The 25593-nt window shown below is 40.0% G+C and overlaps 1 protein-coding gene across 4 annotated transcripts in view; it reads left to right on the top strand.

Annotated features, from left to right (window-relative positions):
- The window catches only part of RERE (arginine-glutamic acid dipeptide repeats), a 426753-nt gene that overhangs the window by 285608 nt on the left and 115552 nt on the right, over positions 1-25593 (top strand). For all 4 annotated transcript variants that reach the window (XM_060013632.2, XM_060013629.2, XM_060013619.2 and 1 more), the window contains 3 exons: positions 10898-10946; positions 17047-17171; positions 18102-18201. In XM_060013632.2, the coding sequence (XP_059869615.1) occupies positions 10898-10946; positions 17047-17171; positions 18102-18201 (274 nt within the window). The remainder of the gene's footprint in view (positions 1-10897; positions 10947-17046; positions 17172-18101; positions 18202-25593) is intronic.

Here is a 25593-nt window from a genome sequence, read left to right as displayed (position 1 = left end):
GCTGATACAGTGGGATGAGTATGTGTATGTTAATGCTTGTGTTGCTACCACAGCTGCCACCACCGTTGCTGCCTCCTCCCCCTTCCCCTCCTGACCGCTCCCCATATTCACACCACCACTGTGAATAGGAATAAGGTGATGGCCCTTTTTTTAAAAATTTAATTTTATTTACTTACTTATACAGCAGGTTCTTATTAGTTATCCGTTTTATACATATTAGTGTATACATCTCAATCCCAATCTCCCAATTCATCACACCCCTGCCACTTTCCTCCCTTGGTGTCTATACATTTGTTCTCTACATCTGTGTCTCAATTTCTGCCCTGCAAACCGGTTCATCTGTACCATTTTTCTAGGTTCCACATATATGCGTTAATATACGATATTTGTTTTTCTCTTTCTGACTTACTTCACTCTGTATGACAGTCTCTAGATCCATCCACGTCTCTACAAATGACCCAATTTCGTTCCTTTTTATGTCTGAGTAATATTCCATTGTATATATGTACCACATCTTCTTTATCCCTTCGTCTGTCGATGGGCATTTAGGTTGCTTCCATGACCTGGTTATTGCAAATAGTGCTGCAGTGAACATTGGGGTGCATGTTTTTTTTGAATTATGGTTTTCTGTGGATATATGCCCAGTAGTGGGATTGCTGGGTCATATGGTACTTCTATTTTTAGTTTTTTAAGGAACCTCCATACTGTTCTCCATAGTGGCTGTATCAATTCACATTCCCACCAACAGTGCAAGAGGGTTCCCTTTTCTCCACACCCTCTCCAGCATTTATTGTTTGTAGACTTTTTGATGCTGGCCTTTATGACCGGTGTGAGGTGATACCGCATTGTAGTTTTGATTTGCATTTCTCTAATGATTAGTGATGTTGAGCATCCTTTCATGGATTTGTTGGCAATCTGTATGTCTTCTTTGGAGAAATGTCTGTTTAGGTCTTCTGCCCATTTTTGGATTGGGTTTGTTTGTTTTTCTGATATTGAGCTGCTTGTATATTTTGGAGATTAATCCTTTGTCTGTTGATTCGTTTGCAAATATTTTCTCCCATTCTGAGGGTTGTCTTTTTGTCTTGTTTATAGTCTCCTTTGCTGTGCAAAAGCCTTTAAGTTTCATTAGGTCCCATTTGTTTATTTTTGTTTTTATTTCCATTACTCTAGGAGGTGGGTCAAAAAAGATCTTGCATTTTTGTCATAGCGTGTTCTTCCTATTGTTTTCCTCTAAGAGTTTTATAGTGTCGGGTCTTACATTTAGGTCTCTAATCCACTTTGAGTTTATTTCTGTGTATGGTGCTAGGGAGTGTTCTAATTTCATTCTTTTACATGTAGCTGTCCAGCTTTCCCAGCACCACTTACTGAAGAGACTGTCTTTTCTCCGTTGTATATCCTTGCCTCCTTTGTCCTAGACTAGTTGACCGTAGGCGCTAATGGTCCTGTAGGTGCTAATAAACGCGTAGGTGGGTTTCTCTCTGGGCTTTCTATCCTGTTGTGATGGTCCTTTTTTTAAAAAAAGCATTTCCCAGAGACTTCCCGGTGGGAACAAAGAGACGTTTAGATGTGCATCATAGACATACTTGCTTGGTCCAAAGCCCCTGTTTTTCTGGGGACCCTCCATTCCTGTGTATTCTGAAGTTTGATATCCATGTACGGAAAGCCAGCAACATTTTTGGTCGGGAAATTGGCTTAACCTGTGAATACTGCTGCTTTATAAACTGAGGTGGGATTTTAAAAGTAAATTTGTTTCCTAAACTGTCGTGTGTGTGTGTGTGTGTGTGTGTGTGTGTGTGTGTTGGGTATGGTCCTTACAGCTGTTTTCTTCTTTGCAGCAGGTGATGACAGTAAAACCCATGAGGAGCCTGAGGTGGGATGGAGTTGTGTGCCCTGGGCAGATGTGCTGCATGTCACTACATGATGGGGGTGGGGGAGATCAGGCAAAGAAGAACTTCAGGCAGTGGAACGAGGTCATTGTAGTGCTTTGAAACTAGATCCTTTCCCATGTATTATTTAAAAAAAATTTTTTACCAGTTATTTTCTGATGCTGCATATTATTGTATAGAGGCCATATTTACTGACTCCTAGTGTCAGCCTGGAAATTTTTCTTACTCCTTAGCTAGTGTCTAAATTCTTGGTTCTGGACTCTGCATTATATTTAGGGGGACTCTCCTGAAAGGAGAGAGGCTTGAGATCCTTTATAATTAACTCACTGTGACCCCTTGAAAGAGCACCTTTATCTCCTCGGCCTTGGTTTGTTCTGTTAAGCTAGAAGGCTGGGATCAGATGGCCTCTGAGGAACCTTCCATCAGAGAAAATTTAGAATATTATGATTCTGGAATTTAATGAATTCCTGTCCTGACCTTTGCATTTGTGTATGAATTTGGAATGTTAACTCTTCCACATGTTGACTGGTTATCTTTTTCTTTTACTTTGAATGAATCCTGAGTTTTGTTCTTCTGGGCAGTTTATCAAGCTTGTTTCAGATGAATTTGCTTTGCGGGGTGGGGCGTGGGGGCGGGTAGCCTTCTGTCACAGGTGACTTGACTTTTCAATAAAGCACTTAGTTGTTATTTATGGCAAAATGGTAGATGAGTTAAAATATTGGAGTCATTTACTCATTTAAAATATCTTTAGTGATATAAAATCATGCCTGTGACAAGAGGCTGAAGGAGAGGTAGGTGGTGTTTCGGGAACTCATAACAGAGGAATTACTTCCTGTTCTCGCTCCTGGCAGTGCTTGGAGCTAATAATAGTGATGACTGCTGTGTGACAGGCACTGTGCCTTGCTTTCCATAGATCATCTTTTATTTTTATAGCTGTCTTGCAAAGTAGCCATTATGAACTTGATTTCATAGATGGGCTCAGAGAGGTTGAATTGAGTCCTCAAGATCACACTCAGAGCTGATAGAACCTTGCTACTGACATTTTAATCCAGGTTCCTTTGACTCTGAAGTCTGTGCTCTCCCCCAGGCAACTGAGCATCTAGACTCAGGTGTGTATATCAAGTTCTCGCTCCCGGCTGCGGCAGGGTGCCCAAATCGTGGGACGTCCTGAGGATAGGCAGAGCACAGTGATTTTACTCAGATTTAGGGAAATTTTTTCTACCTTAAAATGAATGGGAATATGTTATGGAGTAGAATATAAAATTTACTTGGATTTTTAAGAAGCTATGTCAGACTTCAAGGAAATTTCAGACTTACTGAAAAGACTGTTTTAGAAATACCTGTCCATGCTGGAGAAATCTGAGAAACCCAGCCTGCCATTCTGGGTTTCCTTGTTGTCAGTCTGACTTTCACTCCTGCCCACCACCCTTGTAAACAGAAGTGATTCTGGTAAATTGCCTTTTGATTTTCCTAAAATTTGGTGTATTTCATTCTGGACCCCCAGTCTGTTATTTCTGTGGTCACTTCTGAATGAGCTAGTAAACAGAGTTTCTAGAATCTTCTTTCTGTTGATCTCTGTCCGTCTTCCTGCTTAACTTGCCACCCTATGGAAAAGATAAGAAGGATCTGCCATCGAGCCTTGCGATCTGAAGGACAGGTGAAGAGAGATTGCATGTGATTTCATTCACCCATGGCAGCAGCCACAGGGGCAGGGTCTGACTCGAGAGTTACTGGTCCCAGCCTTTGGGGAATGGGCCATTACGTTCTGGGTGTGGATTGTGATGGGAAGTAGCCACGCCGGCTGCCTGTACAAGACCTCTGTTCTACCCCCTTGTGTCTTCTCCCCAGGACCGCATGTCCTTGTCCCTCTTCTTTCCCTGTAGATGCAGGTTCTTGTCGTAAGCAGTCACCGTGATCACATAAAGATACTTGGGGGTCTTAAGCGAACATTCACAGACCCGTGCCTTCCTCACAGCGCCCCCTCTCTTGGGGGGAAGGAGTGGTTCTGCCGAGCGGCCCCTGTCTCCAGCCGACTCGCTCTTCTCCAGAAGCTTCCTCGTCTGGCCAGCTGCCGCCTCATCTTCTTTGCATAGATGCTGCTCCCTTTCTGATATTCACTTGCAGGCTCCCTGCTCCTTTCTGTCCATTCCCTTGTTTACTTCTTAGACTAAAACGTTTCCTTGGTAACGGGTTACTTTTCAAAGGGAACATCTTGTCATTTTATTTAATCCACTGCAGCTGAAGAGGACTGAAATATTAAGTTGTAGTTGCCATGGATACTGCTTTGTTACATTGGTTTCTTTTGTATTAGATTTCATATACAATGAATTTCTTTCTATTTTTTTTTAACTCAAGGAATAAACACAGTGGCTTACCATCATTGTTGTAATTTGGCTTCTGGGACTATTTTTTCATATTCCAAAGCAAAGATTTGTAGAATAATGGGGATTAAACTCAGCTGTTTCGAAATATGTATATTATTTACATTAGGGGCACAGAGAAATTCTTCCTTCTTGGTTGTGAGGATGGTGAGTTTTTTTTGTTTTTTGGTAGTATGCATCACAGCTAAGGATGTCTCAAAAAGGATGATCCCACTCCAGAGATCCCTAGTAAATACAGAGAAAAAAAGGAATGTGTGACTTAATTCATTGAATCTCGTAGCTTACTAACTGTGGCGTTCTTTCTTCAGCTACTTATTCACCTGTCTACAGTGTATTTTGAGGGAATCTGTTATTTATTCAACTTTTCTCATGTCTGGTTTTCTTTCTTACCCCTAGTCTATCTGTAATACATCACTCAATTAACCTCTTCTTTTGACTTTAAACAACTTGTAATTTTTTAGATTCATAGGAAGTTGCAAGATCCTACAGAGTGTTCCCATGTACCTTTCACTCACTCACCTACTCCTAGGAGGTATGGTGTAGAACTCCAGTGTAACATCAGAATCCAGACTTGGGGGACATTAGTATAGTGTGTGAATAGCTCTGTGACATTTTATTTCATGTGTAGCTTTGCAGATCTATTCCATCATCACAAAGATTCTATTCCCTCCCTTCTCCCCCCACCATTCCTAATACCTGGCAACCATCTTTATAATTTTGCCATTTTGACAATGTTATATAAGTTGACCTTTAACTTTGATGGGTTTTCTCTTTTAACATGATTTTCAAACTTTAAAAAAAAACACTTTTTGATTATTTTGTCTTACTTTTGATGCTTGAAACGAACAAAGAAGTGAATTAAGGAAAAGGATATGGCTTCTCATAGTGGTTCTGTTTATAATTAGTTGTGTAATTTTGGTTCAGTAAAATCACTCTGCCATATGGAGTGTGGCTGGGAGCTCTGACTTTGGAGTTAACTAAACTTGAGTTTGAATCCTGCTTTTTCCAACCTGTTAGCTGTGTAATCTTGGGTAATTTCATAAACTCTCTTAGCTTCAGTTTCCTTATCTGTACAGGTAATAATAGCACCTACTTTACAGGGTCATCCTTAAGGTCAGGTAAGACAGTGTGTGGAGTTTGCTTCGCTCGAAATGCCTGCTACATAGTTAATGTTCAACGTACATGTTAGCTTCTTTATTGATGTTGCAGTTACTCCTGTTATTATTATCTGTTAAGTGGAGCTGTTGCCTCATAGAGTTGTCATGGAAGAATGAAATAATGTATAGAGAGCGCTTCATAAGTGATAACTAGTATTATTTTGCTTCTGTTTGTCATACAAGTATGTGATACCTAAATTTAAGGTAATATAGGTAAAAACCCTGAGGCAAGGATGAAGGTGTGCATAGATGTGTCTTGCATTATCCTGGGATATGACTTCCATCTTTGGTTTCTTATTGCATATGTAGTATCCTTTATCTGACCTTGCTGGGATTTACACTGTCCTTGGTCTTGATTTTCCTTCTTTAATTGAAGGCTACCCTGGTTTTGCCCAGACCTGCTGTGTTAATTAGGTAATGCTCTACATCAAGCAGAAACCTTCTTAGTAACTATGTTTTAAACACAAGATAGAATAAGATCTGAATTTCTGTGAATAACACTACTAGTGCTTTGATTAATATCAAAATATGAATTAATACATAGAAATGAGATAATACTGTAAGAGCGCCCAGAACAGATAGAAAGTACTTAACACGTTAGCTATTGTTACTAATTGAAGGATTAACCTGGCGTTTTCTAGATTAGGGACCTTTTGAATTTGAGCCTCCAGTATGTTTTTTAGAATTTATTCCAGTGACTGTTTATTGGACAGTGACCCCCAAGTTAATCCCAGTCTCCATGACTTCAGAAAGTGGCTCCAGACTTTACTTTGTTTTCCATTAATATGGATGCAATCAGCGTCCATTCTCTTCGTGTGAACTTCTCTGTGTAACAGCGTCGTAGTTCTTAAGCAGGTTACATGCGTAAATGTCTCGTTTCTTCAACACAAATATAATATTTCACATTGATGGGCTGGAGTGAGGAAGAAATGTATGTAAACGAACAGGGGAGCAAGTATTACAAAACAGGAAACAAGTCAATCCTCCTAGTTAGTTAGCCTCCAGTATTTTCTGAAGTTCTTAATGTATAATAATCAGTGCTTCTCACAGCTGGTTTGTGGTCCCCATTATTAATTTCATCAGATCCCGACCCTTGAGTTCCTGTCTTTGCAGTATTTGTTATGATGAAACGGGAAGCACCATGGAAGACTTCTGGTGCACACCAAAGGACACGCATTGTTTGTTGGAGTTAGAAGCTTAACTAGCTGCTTCTTTCATGGAACACCATTTTTATCTGAGAGAATAACTGATAAACTGTGTTCACTCACTTGGGTAATTGGTGGACATTTTCTTGAAAATGAACGAACGCAGTGAGCCTGCCATTTCAAGGCAAACCAGCTGATAGTATTTTGCCAATGCAAGATTGGAGCTTTCAAGTAAATAATTAGAATTTTGAAAAACTCGTACCCACCACTCTGAGTCTGACAGCTTCTGTACGTACACAGGCTCTTGTTGTGAGATGTGTGGTGATATTAATGAATGTGATTATGTTTTTTAAATTGTATAGTTAACTGTGTTAATATTTGGAAGATCTGCAAAACTTAGTGAGTGTGAATATTTTCCATCTAACCAATGCATGACAAAATCATGGGTGGAAGATCCATTCAAAGGCCAAGACAGACCAACAGATTTTAATGTACAAGAATCCAAAAGATCATTGATAAGATTTTAGGTTAACATTGTGCAAAAGACCTTTAAGAAACAATCACATGTTGGGTTTTGGTGTAGTATCAAAAAGCCTATTCACAGAATCTTCCCTTGCCCAGTTATATCTCTGGGTGAGGTTCGATTTTTTTTTTCATGTACTGTAACCAAAAGAATGTACTGTAACATATTGAGTGTAGAGAAGCAGATGTGAGAATCCAGCTGTCTTCTACGGAGTCTGATCCTAAGGAGATTTGCAAAAATGTAAAACGTTGCCTCTGTTTTCACTGTTTTTTGTGGAAATACAATTATTTTTCGTAAGAGTATATTTGATTGTTAAATATTGTTATTTAAGCCTATTGTTATTTTAAAATAAATAAATAAGTAAACATTTTGAAATCTCTCAAAAATACAGTTTCCTTGAGATACTCAATAAAGGTGTTAGACCAAAAAGTTTGAGATTTGCTGTGTTAAGTAAAAGGAAAAATGTAGTAGTCAGCGTATCATCATTAAGAGTGTTTTCTGTAAGCTGTTGATACTGCATTTAAAGAATAATTCTTGGTGATTTTTATCAAGTTTTGCATCCTAGCAGTCTAGAAATATTCATGTAACCAAGGAATTTTCAATTTGTCCTGAATGAGTAATAATGCCAGACAGGTACTGTATTAGATCTGGGGGATATAAAAAGTGAATTAAATCTCTCTTTCTGTACTCTCCAGTCCCAGAGTGGGTGGAGGTAGGTGTCCAAATTAGTCATAGCAGAGTGCCACCCACTAACATGAGGTGAGAACCACAGAAGGGGCACTCGGGCTGGGAAGCGGCAGGTGAGGACCCTTGAATGTAGAGTTTGGCTGCTGTCAGAAGAAGGGAGGGCTGAGATTGTTCCTTGGATTCCAGATATAGCTGGATACTGGCACTTCCCCAGGAGGAAGGCTACTTTTTCTTTTCATCTTTAGTTCATATACTGACAGTTTTTCTGTCAGATGCATCCAGTTTTCTCTAATAGGGTGTATATTGCTATCTACCTCTTTTCTCTTAGACCTAAAAAATATTTCTGCCATTTATTCTATATTTGGGAGTACCTGGATATGGTCGGCTAATGCCATTGTCTGCTTACCTTGCATCTTAATCCTGCTCAAAACTAACTTCGTTGTATCTCTTGCTAGGAGACCCTAATATTTAAAAATTGCATATGATGAATACTTTTGTTGTAAAAATTGATTTTTAATTTTAAAAGGTTCTTTGTTTTATTTTGTGCTTTTCAGTCTACTCATTAATAAGTACCCTTCATTGACATAAAAGAGAGAAACAGATTTCTAATCTTGGCTGTTAAGATACTCCAGCACGTTTTTTAGTCTCACTTGTATCATTATTAGCAGTATTAATAATTACTAGTATCCTGTTTTTATACAAATAAGTGGTATATAAGCAGTTCTATTCAATAAGGTGTTTGGGGGGTTTATTGTGGTACAGTTTTGACCTAAATATGATAATACTGGTTAATTAAAATATTAAAAGAAAAAAACAAAAACGCATGCAAAAAATTAAAATAAAAATGAACCAGGAATGTCTGTCCTGGAATCAGCAAGGACTTCGCAGTGTGTGTAGCAGTGATGGGGAGATGCTTCCGTAACCAACCGCTCGGAGACCGTGTAGAAGCACATGGACGTTGAGCTGTGGGCGCACGTTGCTGGACGGGGCTGTGGCTGAAGCTTTCTGAGATGATGCGTTTTGGCCAGACCTCCCTGGAGGCAGGCAAGCATCTGGGGAGTGTTTAGAAATGAAGGAGAGAGCTAGGCTTGGCAGCTATGTTTTGCTCATAGCTGGTTACGAAACAGAAAGGCATGAGCTGGAAGGGAAATAGTGGGTAACACTGACGGCTTGTTTTTTTTTAAAGAAGTGCTCAGATTAAAATAGCCTCCTGGCCTGTGTGACTCCTCTGCATACCTCCTAAAACAGCTTCTCCTAATCCCTGCATAAACTCATGGGAATGTCAGCTCTGCCTTTCAACACCCATTTCCCTATGCACGAGACCAGGGTGGCTTGTGAGTTAAAGGTCGCTCCTCACAGGAGCTTTTCTCCCACCACAGCCCCTCTTTTTCAGTTTCCCGCCTTGGTGGGGTTCTGGTCCCACTTGGGAAGCCCTCTCTTGCCTGCTGTTGTGCCCCTCATGTCCTTCAGGGGTCTCTCTGGAACTTAACCTCTTCATGGACTGTCTCCTCTTGAAGCCCGCCTAATTTTGATCACTTCCCTTAGCATTTTTACTCTGTTTCTCCTGAAATGTATTGGGCTTATGAGTGGAGCGATTGGACCAGATCTGGTGTTTGGGACATGGCTGCTACCTTCCCAGGTAGATGGACTGTAAGCTCCTTAAGGCTTCGACCATTTTCTTTTTGTTAGTCTTCTCTCTTCCTTTGTCATATCTGCTGCCCACTTTGCCAAAATAAGACTCTTCGCGAGAAAAATGGTTGGATTAAAAGAAGAAAGTGCTGGACCTGAAGGAAATAATAGTTTTCCAGAATTCATTTTAACAGCTTCAAAGCTAATGGTGGGGGTATCAGATCCATGGGAGAAGAATAAGAGTCTGTGCTTCCTCTTTGGTCTTGGCTGCCTTATTATGCTCTTCAGCTCGGTCCAGGTCGACAGATAATCATAGAACAGCTCTCACCATGGAAAAGCCTACTCTTCAGCGCTAGTGAAAATTCACAGGTGACTGTACAGCACAGTAAGGCCTTGTCACTGGGCACGGAAAGCGTTTTCCTAAGAGGGTCAACAGATGGTCATGATGGTCATCGAGGGTAACAGGGAGCTCTGGGCACTGAGCTCTGGGAGGCCGAGGTCTGCGTTTCTTTGTCCACCACTGTGTACCCGCTGCATGCCCTGTGCAAGGCCCAGGATGCAAAGACCTTCGATGAATATTTCCTGAAGGAGTGAAAGGGAAAAGATACCCCACACTTTTGGGGGTGTGTGAGGTGACATGGGGAGGAAATCAAGAAAGGTTTCAGTGAAATGGTGGTTTTTAGAAGGACCCTGGTTGGTTTGGATTTGGAGCGAGGGAGAGTGAGCATAGCAAGTGCAGTAAGAATGACACGGAAATGAGATGGGTCTTTCACCTCCTGGACCTGCTGGGCTCATGCCCCCACACGCTTTACATCTCTGCTCAATTTCACTTTATTAATAAGGCCTTTTCTGACTATCCTGTATAAAGAACTGTAAAAGTTCATCATTTACCACCCCTTTAATTCCTTGACCCTTTTCATCATCTGACCTATTATTTGTTTCTTTTTTTTTTTTTTACCCAAATTAGAATAAAAGTTCCAGTAAGGCAGGAATATTGTTTTTTTTTTTTTTTTCCCTTCATTGCTTTATCCCCAACACTTAGGGCAGTTCCTGGCTTGCAGTTGGTACTTAATAAATATTTGTTGAATGAATGAATGCATGAGCCAGTGTGTGTGCTAGGAATCATAAGCTATCTTGTCTATATTTTAATAAGGTTTATCGTAGGGCACCCTGAAATATTTTGAAAAGAAGAAACATGTATTGGGATTGTACTGTAGGAATGTTCATCTCTCTGCAGGGTGAAAGAACGATGGTATAGATACTCAAGACAGGGAGTTACAGTAGAGGGGTTTCTAGAAGAAACGGTTTTAGAGATGTGTGTGGGGTTAGGGGAGCACATATGTACAGGGCGGCATTAGCAACAGTGGGGAAGCTAATTCTTCCTGAGTTATCCCTCACTTACTTCAAGTGAGTTGTTTTCCTTGAAGAACGTGTGCATGTTCATGTCAAAACTATATTATGCTAACCTGATCTGCTCTTTTCATGACAGGAGGCTGAACAGTACCCAGGGAGAAATTCGTGTTGGTCCTAGCCATCAGGTAAAGCAAACTTTAGTAGCTTCTTTAATAGGTTTTTATTTCTTATTATTCAACTGGCCCTTTATTCTGTTGAGCAGCAGCTTAGAACTGTTATGCTGTTTGGAATTTTATATAAATGCAGAGATTTATTTTTTTAAGATCACCACATTCATTTAAAAAATTGTGGTAAAATATATGTAATATAGGGGCTTCCTTGGTGGCGCAGTGGTTGAGAGTCTGCCTGCTGATACAGGGGACACGGGTTCGTGCCCCGGTCCGGGAAGATCCCACATGCCGCGGAGCAGCTGGGCCCGTGAGCCATGGCCTCTGAGCCTTCGCGTCCGGAGCCTGTGCTCCGCAACGAGCAGTGAGAGGCCCGCGTACCGCCAAAAAAAAAAAAAAAAAAAAGTGTGTGTGTGTGTGTGTGTGTATATATATATATATGTAATATAAAATGCACCATTCTGACCATTTTTAAGTGAATAGTTCAGTGCCCTTAAGTACATTCATATTGTTGTGCAACCATCACTAGCATCCACCTGCAGAACCTTTTCATCTTCCCAGTCTGAAACGCGGTGTCCATTAAACAGTCACTACTCATTATCCTCTCCCCTCATTCCCTTGCAGCCTCCCTTCTACTTTCTGTATCCATGAATTTGACAACTCAGTGGAATGACCCAGTATTTGCCCTTCTGTGTATGGCTTATTTTCTTACCATAATATCTTCAAGGTGCTCCCATATTGTAGCATGTATCAGAATTTAATTTCCTTTTAAGGCTGAATTATTCATTGTATATATGTCTGTTCATCTCTCGATGAACATTTGGTCACTGCCTACTTTCATTGTAACTTTTTTTTTTTTTTTGCGGTACGCGGGCCTCTCACTGTTGTGGCTTCTCCCGTTGCGGAGCACAGGCTCCGGACGCGCAGGCTCAGCAGCCATGGCTCACGGGCCCAGCCGCTCCGCGGCATGTGGGATCTTCCCGGACCAGGGCACGAACCCACGTCCCCTGCATCGGCAGGCGGACTCTCAAGCACTGTGCCACCAGGGAAGCCCAGCAGTTTCTTAATATTCAGGTGTCTGCTATATCCAGATTTCCCTAAGTGTCTCCCTCCCTCCCTCCCTCCCTCCATCCGTCCACCCATCCCAGTAATCACATTCTAGTTCGGTACCCTGCCCCTGGCAAGAATACTTTTGGGTGGTGCTATATAGTCTATCAGGCACATGTGTGTCTCTTAATGATGGTTTTCAGCCGTTGCTTGTTACTTAGATTCACTGTCTAATTGGACCTGTTACTTAGAGCTACCCTTTAAAATGCTGATACTCTAATCCTATCATTCCTTCTTTTATTAGCTGACCAACTGTCCCCTTGTCAACTTTTGTTTCCCTGAAACACATAGGAAAGGCAGGATAAATGCTTGACTCTTTCCCTCTTTTTACTGGTTGGTTCCCCAACATCTTCCAGTAGTCATCAGTGGATTTAAAATTACTTATCTGGGCTTCCCTGGGGGCACGGTGGTTAAGAATCTTCCTGCCAGTGCAGGGGACACGGGTTTGAACCCTGGTCCGGGAAGATCCCACATGCCGCAGAGCAAGTAAGCCAGTGCGCCACAACTGCTGAGCCTGTGCTCTAGAGCCCACGAGCCACAACTACTGAGCCTGCGTGCCACAACTACTGAAGCCCGTGGGCCTAGAGCCCGTGCTCCACAACAAGAGAAGCGATGAGAAGCCCGCACACCGCAATGAAGAGTAGCCCCCACTCGCCGCAACTAGAGAAAAGCCTGCACGCAGCAACAAAGACCCAACGCAGCCATAAATACATAAATAAATTTATTAAAGAAAAAAATAAAAAACTCCCTTTAAAAAAAATTACTTATGTGCTAACCAATTGCTGTTACTCTTACTGATGATTAAATTATCCATTCGTGGGCTAGTAGGCGCCTCTTCCTGCTGTCTTCTGTGTCCTTTTAACTCGACCCCTGTGGTCTTTGGTAGAGTATTTTATCTAGTATGACATGATTTTTTTTGTTTTGTTTGTTTTTTTACTGGAGTATAATTGCTTTACAATGGTGTGTTAGTTTCTGCTTTATAACAAAGTGAATCAGTTATACATATACATATGTTCCCATATCTCTTCCCTCTTGCGTCTCTCTCCCTCCCACCCCTCCAGGCAGTCACAAAGCACCGAGCTGATCTCCCTGTGCTATGCGGCTGCTTCCCACTAGCTATCTACCTTACGTTTGGTAGTGTATATATGTAGTATAATATGATTTTAATGTCTCATTATGTATGTTCCCTGCCCTAGGTCTAGAACTAAATTTTTCTAATGAGTCCTCATTGTTTTAGAGGAAAGTGACATTTTTTGAGTGGCTGCTGCCCAGTCATTATTACTGGGTTAGTTACTGTTTCCAGGCCTCTTCAGGGAACAGATTAGGAAATATGCTTCCCCCCCCCCTTTTTTAATGATATAACGTATCGTGGTTTCTTTCTGATGCTTCTAATTCAAATTCAGAACAGGCCTTATATTTAATCCTTATAGATGAAATTTTCTTTCATCTGTATCTGTATCTTTTCCCCATGTCTCAAAACCAATTTCTAAATGACACCAAAATAATTATTCATTTGCTTCAATCCCATAATACATATATAGCAGCTCAGAATAACAGTACTTGCACTGCTACAAACAATATGATTATTGGAAACAGCTTTATAGATTTTTTTTTTCTGGCCTTAGAATATATCCCACTAAGTCTATTTAGGCAAATTAGTATGTTTTAAAGTTACCTGAAATGATTCCTAGAGAGGAACAAACACAAAACATAGCTAGGTGGATTTATTTGATTTTGCTCTAGAGTTTTTAAGGGATTGTTTTTCTTTAAACTTAATTTTGTTTTTATAATTATGTAAAATACAAGGCTCCAAATCAAACGTGCAAATGAAGTGTGTTCAGAAAGTTCACCTTTTTGCCCTGTCCCCTCCACGTGCTCCCTCCCTCCCTGGTGGATAATTGTTTAGTGTTTTTAATTGAAGGTTTTGATCTATCATTCTTATTTTTATTCCCCCAGCCCCATGTTCTTAGATAGTGGTAGCATAATAAAAACACCTTCACCACCTTTCTTTGACCTTCTGACAATATCTCCTGTGTTCCCTCCATAGCAATAGGTAGAGCTCCTTCTCGTTTTCTTCTGCCACTTTCTGGGACCCCACTGCATAGGTGGAGCAGTTTATTCTTCCAGCCCTCATTGTTGGGCGTTTGCACTGTTTCCAGTCATTTGCTGTTACAAGTAATAATGTGATGAATAGCTTGTGCATAAAGATTTTTATTTTGCCAACTTATCTTTGGGAGATTATATTATCCCCAGAAGGGCGATGGCTGGCTTCGAGGGCACGTGTAATTCTTAGGATATTACAGAGTTCCCCTCCGTAGAGATTGTACCATTTTGCTTTCTCGTACTAGCGACTTATATGAGTGCAAACATGCAGCCTTGTGTATTGTCACACTTTGGCATTTATGTCAATCTGATAGATCGGAAATGGTCTCTCGCTGTCATTAATTGGCATGTCTCTTATCAGCAAAGTCGACCATCTTTTCCTATGAGTAAGAGCCATTCTCATTTCCTTTTCTGTAAGCTAATTGTATTTCTAGTCCATTTTTTCTCTAGGGGATTGGTCCTTCCCCACTGCAATAGTATTTTAAATAAATAAATAAAATATTTATTTATTTATTGCTGGCTGGCTGGCAGGCTGGTTGGCTGTGTTGGGATTTTGTTGCTGTGCGCGGGCTTTCTCTAGTTGCGGCGAGCGGGGGCTATTCTTCGTTGCAGTGCGCAGGCTTCCTATTGCGGTGGCTTCTCGTTGTGGAGCATGGGCTCTAGGTGCGCAGGCTTCAGTAGTTGTGGAGCATGGGCTCAGTAGTTGTGGCTCGCGGGCTCTAGAGTGCAGGCTCAGAAGTTGTGGTGCATGGGATTAGTTGCTCCGCGGCATGTGGGATCTTCCCTGACCAGGGCTCGAACCCCTGTCCCCTGCGTTGGCAGGCAGATTCTCAACCCCACTGCACCACCAGGGAAGACCCAGCAATAGTATTTTTTAATTAACAAACAACTATTGGAGAGCTGCTACACCAGCTACTGTACTTGGTGCAGGGGAAACAGCTCAGTACAAATGTCAAAGACCTTTTGATATGAGTAGCTATTGTGTTTTAATTTTATTCCCATGCCATCACTGTTTATTAAGCAGAACTAATTGTGACCCCCACTTAAATGTGAAACATGTCAGTACTGAATTAGGGAAGAGCATCGTTGTTTGGGGGAGGTCAGCACTTGATACACAGCAAGAGGCCTCAGAGGTAGCCTGTGACGCAGAAATTGCGAACCCGTAGCCTGCCAGCCGCGTGGCCTACTAATACTGTGTTTTGCCACACAGTTGTTTTTAAAACTTGAATAGCCAACATTTAAAACCATGAGCTTTCACATTGAAGTCAAGATTTCTGGACTTTGGAAAAAAACTGGAGGATGTGCAAACAGAGGTTCTCATTCCTGCACAGCAGCATTCCCCAGATGGGGACTCTCTCTCTTCATTTCACCCTGATTCCCTTCACTTCTTGGTACCTAATGCCTGCATGCCCAGTTTGGGAGCCGCTGTCACATGTGGCATTGAGCACTTGAAATGTGGCTAGTCGGAATTGGGATGTAGTGTTCTGTTTACTGAGGACAGTAGAACATTGAAAGTGGAACATGAGGCCCTCGTTTTATTTCCGTTGGCTGCACACTGTGCCTGCTTCATTCATTTACAGTTTCTGCCTAGGTTCTGTGGACACTGGAGCTTTTAATTTAAAATATTAGACTAATGTGACCTTGTTCGTAATTTGAGAAAATAAGAACATGTGTGTTTTGCAGATGGTTGACTTTTCTTAGGCCTCTGAGTAGTCACAGCACCCATTTACACTTTCTCTGCCCCAGCAGTGGAAGATGAGAAAATGCTGGAGGTGTTTGAATCTCTAGCAGAATTGACTTAGAATCTTGGTTGTTGAGCACTGTTGTTCAAATCCTTCAAAAAAATTGTTAATTGAGGTGTACCTTATGTACAGTGACCTGTTGATATCTTGTGTATACTGTTCAGTCTGCTGTGACAATTCATAGCAAGGCACAGAACATGTGTCATCCCAGAAAGTTCCTTCCTGCCCTTCTCAAGAAGTCCTCTCCTCCTGAAAGCACTGCTCATCTAATTTCCATCACCATCATTTTAGTTCAGCTATGTTTTTTAAATAAATAAATTAATTAATTAATTAATAATTTATGGCTGTGTTGGGTCTTCATTGCTGTGCGCGGGCTTTCTCTAGTTGTGGGGACTGCACGAGTGGGGACTACTCTTCATAGCGGTGTGCAGGCTTCTCATTGCGGTGGCTTCTCTTGTTGCAGAGCACGGGCTCTAGGGCACGTGGGCTCAGTAGTTGTGGCACATGGGCTCAGTTGCTCTGCGGCATGTAGGATCTTCCCGGACCAGGGCTCGAACCCATGTCCCCTGCGTTGGCAGGCGGATTGTTAACCACTGCGCCACCAGGGAAGTCCCTTCAGCTGTGTTTTTAATGTTACCGTGATGGCTCTTTTGGATGTTCACCCTGACTGATCGATACTGACTCTCTGGAAAGCAGCATTAGTTTAGTAGGGTAGTTCAGTTCTTTTTTTAGCACCTGTCCTTAGGTGAGGTTCCACTACTTGTATATATCTCTTTGTCAACATATTATTATATTGGAAATGTGTGTGGCTCTGCCTTCTTTATCAAGCAGCTCTTATTTCCCGAAACATTTTTTTGTTTTATCATTTCTTTTATTCACACGTGCCCATTTCTTTCTCCCTCTGAGGACCATACTGGCACTGGTTTAATTCGACACTGTTTGCTTCTCCTTAAGTAGAGATCGAGCAGTCCATTGTGAAATCTTCTGTGGTGAAATGATCCTGAAATGTGTGATAGGCCAGCTTCAGTGACTCATGATTTTCCTGTTATTTCAGCGCTGCCAAAAGAAAGAGGCTTAGTAAGCTACTGCATCTGTCCCCAAGGCCTGCCTGCACAGGCAGCTCTCAAGTGTGCCTTGATTGTGACTTGTTCGTCCCTGTCTTACAGGCCAAACTTCCCGATTTGCAACCATTCCCTTCTCCCGATGGTGACACTGTGACCCAACATGAGGAACTGGTCTGGATGCCTGGAGTTAATGACTGTGACCTCCTTATGTACTTGAGGGCAGCAAGGTAAAAGGAATCCACACCATTCTGCTTTGTGAATTGATTAGTGGACAACAGACGTTCTCCTTTCCCCTGAAATTCTATTTATATATTGGGCATTCTGACTTCATGTTTTGTTATACTGTCTGTAATCAGAGCCCTGATCCTTGTTACCAGAGAAACATAGCTTACCATGGTAAAATCACTTTTTTCTCCTCGGTGTTTGCCCCACATTAGATTTTAGAAGTCTTCAGAAGGAAAACATCTTAAGCCATGCATGCAATTATCAACACCTCTTAATACAGCTGAGTAATTGGCTCGTTCAGCTTACCTTAAAATCCCTTTACAGGTTTCTTTACCCTGTGGCTGTTCATTGGTACCTAACCTAAACTTCATGTTTTGGGGGCTTACCTATATGAGTACTTGCTAACCTAAAAATGCCGAGACTGCAAAATGAGAAGTTGAAGTCTGTCCCAGACACATCCTAGTGCAGGCAGAGCCTTCCTTTGTCTGCAGGGGTTTCTGGGACTCACTCACTGTAGTGTCAACAACATGCAACAGAAATGCTGAAACAGGGTGGTGATGGGATATTAGCTCTGGCTGTTCTGTGGTCAGCAGTGTAGCTTGGAGGCTGCCGTGGGGATGGAGGCTTCAGGGGAGGGGTGACTACTAAGAGTTCTTTTCACCTCTTTTCCACTTTCAATTTGCTTAGAAGTAGTTGATGTAGAGTATGAAAGGAATGAAGTAAAGTTTCAGCGGATTTAATTTTAGATATTTTCTGGAGAATATATCTGGGTGAACTGCAGAGGAACTTCAAATTTTTTTTTTTAAACAAGAGCAGAAGCAAGGCTGAGGACTCATGCATGTAGTAGTGGAATTTGGTCTGGGCTGAAGATGTGCTCTGGAAACTGAGGGTTGAAATGTCTGTACTGCCGTTTTCCCTTCCCGTCTTCCCAGGAGCATGGCGGCCTTTGCAGGGATGTGTGACGGAGGCTCCACGGAAGATGGCTGCGTTGCGGCCTCGCGGGATGACACCACCCTCAACGCACTGAACACAGTGAGTCCTTTGAAGTTGCCCTGGGTGGGAAGAAAGTTCGTTTTTCTCCTGTGCTGGCATAGGGAATATGTGATGATCATGGAACATGAAGGGGCCTGGCATCTGAGGAGTAAGTACTGTGGTCTGCTGCTGGGATTGAAAGACTGGAGTCGTGGTCCTGGTGGTAGGGCTCCATGGCCTTGGCCAGCGATCTGGCACCTCCAGATTCACCTCCTGATCTGCGTCTGTGCTTCAGGATTGTGGCGAGCCTCTGCTGAGAGCCTCATGCTAGTGGTTAATCTTCACTGAGACCTCACCAAAGCCGAGGACTAGGCAGAGTGGTCTTACTGAATCCTCCCAGCACCATTATTACCACCATGTGGACACAGGAAAGAAGTTGAGAGCAGTTAAGTCACGATCCAAGGTCATACCCTCAAGATGTGAATCCAGAGGTCACGCTTTTCCCCTCAATGTATTCGGAAGGGCTGGAGGATCAGAGAGAAAGCTTGACTTCTTTGAACAGATTTGGTTTTTATAGATTTGGCTTTGGAACCATGTATATATTTCACATGATTATAAAACAAAATTAAGTTTAAAAAAAGAACAATCCTTAAAAAAATCTAAAGTAAAACATAGCACACGAGCGTAATGGTGCTGAGTTGGTTGCGTGACATCCTGCACAGACACTCGTCTGCTTTAATCCTGTGACTCCCTAGCAGCTCAGAATAACAAGACTCGAACGGCTACAACAGTAGGATTCCTGAAACCTGCTCACTCTTTTTTGGGGGGCACTCCTTTTGACCTTGGAGCATATCCTACAGGGCTGTACAGGAAAATAAAGTTCCTTGAAATAACTCCTCTTCTGGGTGTTTACTAATGTGAAATCATCAGATCTGAAGTAATGATGAATTTTTATGGATCTCTGATCCGTTAGTAGTCTGCAGGGTTATGTATACTTACATAGGGTATTGAGCATGAGGCTGAGCAGCTCTTCTGACGGTTCACTAAGTATAATGTGAGCGCCCTTTTTGTCTGTCTTTTTCTTGAGAGGTCACTGTAGTTGGAAGGGACTTTCAAAATCATCTCTTCCCATCTCTAGATAGATAAGAATACGAGGCGTAGAAAGACCACATGACTTGTTTGAATGCCAGCAATGCAGAAAATTGATAACAGATCCCAATTTAGGGATCTTTCTTGCTTTCAGGGAAACATGTAGATATCTGAACGACATAGTTGATTTTTATTCCTGGTCTAGTTGTGTTTCTTGAGTATCACATAACGTTACAATAGTCTCATATGTTGGAGGTTGATTCATCTTGCTGCCATGTTCTAAATAAGTGAATGATTTTTCATATTCCCATTTACTTTCTCACCTATTTGATGCTTTGAATTTTTGTTGTTATAAGGAATCCTTATTCTGAACATATAGTGATAGAGCCAGAAGGGCTTTGAGATTATTTGAGATTATTTTTACAGATGAGAAAACTGAGACCCAGAGATTGATGATACTGCAAACAGTGGCTATGGCAGATGTATGTCTGTGAATTCAGAATACCCTAAAAAATGTGTGTATATTTAAAGTAACTCTTTGATATGAGTTTGTTTTCTGTTGGGTTTTTGTATAAAAGCTTTATGAAAAAAATTCTCCTTTCATGACTCTGCTGATCAGTTGAATTTTGAATAACAAAGATGTTGCCATATTTAATTAAATGTCTGTTTTTGGCACCTTCCTGAATTTATCTAATTTATTCTTATTCCAGCCCCTCTAAGGATTCTGTAGAACATACTTCTGTACAGAAATAATTCGGGTTATTTTTGCCTGTGATCCTTTGTAGCAAGTTCCTTCTGAAGTTTTCTTCAGCATTGCCAGAGGGTTTTGGCTTTATGGGTTTTTGTTTCTGAGAAGGTACCTTCTCATCATTTGAAAATCTTCCTGCCTAGGTGAGCCCAAGATGGCTCAGGTGTCGGGTTATGCAGTACAAGTGCATTTAGCCATCAAAAGACTGCGTTGTGTGCTCATTTTGTGATGAAAAGAAACTTCTAGTGGCTGTTTTAATTTTTAAACTTCATTGTTGTACTGGCTCACAGAAACTGTAGGCTCTTTCTTTAATGAGAAGTGGAGTGATTGGAAAAATCTTGAGAGAAGTTAATGTTTATTTTGACTTCCTTGGAGTAAGGGGGTTTTGAATTACGTTAAGTAATAAAAAGATAAATGCATTGTCACGTGAGAAGTATTTGTTGTTTCTTAGAGTGTAGCATAGAATCAAAACAAGGTTAGGCATTTATCAGCTTAGGAAATAGACACAGGTTTATTCTGTTTCCCAGTACAATGTGGAAATTTAAAGTATACGGAGTCTGCAGTACGGCTACATTAGAGTATGTTTAATATCCCAGTAGGACTATTCGAATTAAAATGCATTTAAATAAATAGTTTAATGTTTAAAACTGTAGTCACTAATAAAACATTTTTAAACTGTTAGTTCTTTTTGACAACTGTATGTACCTGTTTTAAAATATAAGGTCTTCAGGATTACTTGTTTTGACTTTTTTCTTCATTATTCGCAAATGAGAGTTTTAGTGTGTATTTAAAAAAACTTATTGGGGTGTAATTTCTGTATAATAAATTGCTCTGATTTAAAGTATACAATTTGATGAGCTTTTGTAGATGTGTGTGCCAGTGAAACTACTACAGTGTTCAAGATAGAAATCATTTCCAGCATCTGCAAAAGTTGCCTCATGCCCTTTTATAATCCTTTGCTGCTTCCAGTCTCAGATAACCACTGATATGTTTTCTCTCATTATAGATTAGTTGCATTTTCTAGAATGCTGCGTGAATAGAATGATTTTGTATGTAACACTTGGGGTCTGGATTCCTTCAGCATAGTAATATTACAGTAGATTCATGTTACATTATCAATAGCGCATTCCTTTTTATTGCTGAGCAGTATTCCAGTGTATGGATATTCATAATATTTTATCCATTCACCTGGTGATGGACATTTTTTTTTCCCAAGCTTTTGGCCATTATGAACCTTGTTATGCAAGCCTTTCTGTAGAACATATATTTTCATTTCTCTTGAGTAAATACCTAGCAGTGAAGTTGCAGGAATGTATATATGCAGGTAGCTTTTTAAGAAACTGTCGAACAGGTTTCCACAGTGGCTGTACCATTTTACATTCCCATCAGTAGTGTGTTAGAATTTCAGTTCTTCCACATCCTCCATGAGACTTGATGTTTTCGATCTTTAAAATTTTTAGCCATTCTAATGGATGTGGAGTGATATGTCATTGAGGTTTTCATTTAAATTTCCTGACTGTTGGTAATGTTGAGCATCTTTTCATGTCTTAAAGCCCATTTGTATATCTTCTTTTGTGAAGTAACTTTTGCCTAATTTAAAAAATTGAATTATTTGGCCTGTAGTATGATTTATTTGTAAGAATTTATATTGCAAATGCAAGTGCCTTGATACATGTATTGTAAATATTTTCTCCCATACTATGACTTTTTTTTGTTTATAATGGTGTGTTTCTAAGAGTAAAATAACTTAATTTTGCTGAAGTCTGATGTATCTTTTTCCTTTTATGAAAGTTTCTTTGATCATCCCATGATTACAAAGATTGTTTCTATGCTTTCTTCTTGAAGTTTTAGTTCTTACATTTAGACCTGTTGTTCATTTCAAATTAATTTTGCATGTGATGCAAGGAAGACGTGAAAGTTCATTCTTTCCTACACAGATGCCAGCTGTTGGAGCCACATTTGTTGAAAATAGTCTTTTCTCATTGAATTGCCTTGATGCCTTTATTGAACAAGCACTGATTGTATATGTTTGGGTTTTTTTTAATATTCTATTATGTTTAACTGATCTAATATTGTATCTATTTTTTTTTTTACCAGTACTTCAGTATTTTGAATACTATAGCTTTATAGGAACTCAGATGGTATAAGTCTTTCTATTTTGTACTTGTTTTCAAGGTTGCTTTGGCTCTTTTAGGTCATTTGCATTTCCATATAAATTTCAAAATCAGCTTGTCAGTTTCTATTTTAAAAAAGGCTTTGATGGAATTTTGATTGAGATTGCATTGAATCTGTGGATCTATTTAGGAAGACCTGACATCTTAACAATTTGAATCTTCGAATCCATGAACACGATATAGTATCTCTCCCTTTTTAAAAAAGGTTTCTTTAATTTTTTTCAGTAAGACTTTGCAGTTTTCACTGTACAAGTTTTGTACATATTTTGTAAAATTTGTCCCTTAAGTAATTATTGTTTGAAGATTCTATTGTTAATAAAATAGTATTTTTAAATTTCATTGTCTACATGTTCATTGTTAGGATAGACATACAATCAGTTTTTATGACTTTACCTTGTATTATTTTATACAAAGAATACACGGTCAACACTAGTAGCTTTGTGGTTGGTTCCTTAGGGTTTTCTGTGTGCACGGTCATGTCATCTGCAAATAAAGATAGCTTTACCTCTTTCTGATTTATTTGTTTTATTTCTCTTCTGTGCTTTCTTGCACTTGCTTGAACCTCCAGTACAGTACTGAATAGAAATGATGAGAACGGACATCTTTGCTTTCTTTCTCATCTTAAGGAAAAAACATTCAGTCGTTCAGTGTTAAGTACAATGTAGGATTTTTGTTGTTGTTTAATCAAGCTGAGAATGTTCCCTTTTATTTCTAAGTTTGTTGAGATTTTTACCATGAATGGCCATTGAATTTTGTCAGATGCTGTTTTTTTTTCTTTTGTATCTAATGAAATGATCATATGGTTGTTATATACTTTATTTGTTAGTATGGTGAATTATATTTATTCATTTCAGATGTTAAACCAACTGTGCATTCCTAGATTAAATCCTGCTTGGGCATTCTGTACTATTGGATTCAGTTTGCTATCATTTTGTTAAAAACTTTTACATTTGTGTTCATGAGGGATAGTGAGCTGTAGTCTTCTTTCTTTGTAATATCTTTGTCTGGTTTTGATATCAGAGTAATAGTGACTTCAGAAATTAGTTGGGAAATATTTCCTCCTACTCTGTTTTTCTCTTATAAAGCATTGATCTTTTTTCTTTGTTAAATGTTTGATACAATTGACAGTGAAGCCGTCTGGGACTAAATATTTTTTTAATGGAAACTTAACGATTGTTACTGAAACCAGGTTCGTACTGCTCACCACACAACAGGCCAATAAATCGAGAGAGGAATAGTGACTTTATTCCGGAAGCTGGCAGACCAAGAAGATGCGGACTGTGTCCCAGAGAACCGCCTCACCTGAGTTAGAATTCAGGCTTCTTTTATACCAAAAGGGAGGGGGGTGGCTGCTTGTTGCAGACTTCCTGGTGCCAGAATCCTTTGTTCTTGCAGCTGTCCCACATAGATCTCGTCACAATGTTCTTATAAGCCTCCAACAATACAGTTGTCATTTTCTGTTCTGAAACTTTTTACCTCTATATGAATGGGAAAATGTTATACCTTTAAGGGTCAGAGCCTTGAGAATGGGCTATCATATATATTTCAGGCTGTAGGCAACATTCTTTTACAAAGGTGAAGAGCCAGCATGACTCAGCATAGGTAACAGAGCCCAAGTGTTAAGAGCTAAAGGTATAGGTCTCATATGGAGTCAGGTTTGTTCGTCTCTGTTACAAAAGTACGGATAGACATAGGCCTATTCAGATTTTATATTTTGTTTTGTGTCACTAGTAATCTGTTGATCTCTAAATGTTTTATTTCATCTGGGATATCAAATTTGTTGGTATAAATTACGAATTATTTCTGTAGTATCTTTTTTTTTTTTTTTTTTTTTTTGCGGTACATGGGCCTCTCACTGTTGTGGCCTCTCCCGTTGCGGAGCACGGGCTCCGGATGCGCAGGCTCAGCGGCCATGGCTCACGGATCCAGCCGCTCCGGGGCACGAACCCGTGTCCCCTGCATTGGCAGGCGGACTCTCAACCACTGCACCACCAGGGAAGCCCTGTAGTATCTTTTTAATGTCTATAGGAATCTGTAATTTTGACTTTGAATTCTTAATATTGCTAATTTGTTTCCTCTTAATCATGCTAAAATAGAAGGTTATCAATATTATTGATCTTTTCAGATAGGTAGCATTTGGTTTCATTGATTTTTCTCCGTCTGATCTCCCAATCTTATTTTTATTATTTCTTTTCTACTTATTTTGGGTTAATTTGATTACTTTTCCCCCTAGCTTCCCAAAATGGGATCTTAGATAACTGATTTTATCACAGATTCTAATTTGTAATTAGAATGGAACATTCTGTTACCATTTTGTTAAAAATTTTATGTGTGATTTCTTCTTTTACCCATGGATTGTTTGGAATTAAATTGTTTAATCACCAGGGACTTGGGATTTCTCTCTCCCCGCCACCCCTCTCTCCCCGCCACCCCTCTCTCCCCACCCTCTCTATCCCCCCCACCTCCTTCCCACCCCGCTTTTGGAATGTTATTGATTTCTAATTTAGCTCTGCTGTGGTCAGAGTAGCAGTAAGATTACAATCTTTTGAAATCTGAGACTTGTTTCTTGGCTCAGCGTGTGATTTACCTTGGTGAATGTTCCATGTACACTTGTAATGAACTTATGTTCTGCAGTTGTTAGGTGTACTGTTTTATTATTGTCAGTTTCTTTGAGGTGGTTTATATTATCATTCAGATCTTCTCTGTCCTATCTAGTTGTATTGTCAGTTACTCAGAAAGGTGTGTTAAAGTCTTGTGAATTTGGTTCTTTCTCCTTTTAATTCTGTTAGTTTTTGCTTCATATGTATGGAAATTGTGTCTTTATCTTTCTCACTGTAGTGACCCTTTAACATTTTTGGTGTAACCCTTTTTGTGTCTAGTAGTACTCTTTTGTCATGAACTCAGTTTTGTCTAAAATTAGTACAGCTACTCTGGCTTTCTTATGCCTGTTGTCTGCATGTGGTATATCTTCTTCCAGCTTCTTACTTTGAATCCTGATTTTTACTTTTATTTAAAGTACCTTTCTTGTGTACTTTAAGCTTTTCAGTTGTTTCTTGCTTTTTTATCCAGTCTGGCAAGCTCTACCTTTTGTTTGGAGTGTTTAGTCCATTTTAATGTAGTGCAGATGATTCTCAGGTTGTATAAAACTTGAGCTACATACAGTTTTAATAGCAGAGCTGTCATTGGAGAATCACAGAAGTAGTTAATATATAAATCTTACTTTCATGGCCACATGATGATACTTTTGATTCAGCAGTAGACTTGCAGACTAGTTAGGTAAACTGTTCTTTGTGTACTCATTCATGTTAAAATGTATTTCTTATCTTTTTACTTCTTACATAAAAAACAGTTTTATACTGATAGACAGGAAGAAGATGTAATAAATGTGTTGGCCTCTCTTATTGCAAGAGGAGGGTATTCTTTTTTTTTTTTTTTTTTTTT

Source organism: Delphinus delphis, chromosome 1 (genome assembly GCF_949987515.2).
Source record: "Delphinus delphis chromosome 1, mDelDel1.2, whole genome shotgun sequence".
NCBI lineage: Eukaryota > Metazoa > Chordata > Mammalia > Artiodactyla > Delphinidae > Delphinus > Delphinus delphis.
This window is presented reverse-complemented; position numbering and strand designations above follow the sequence as displayed.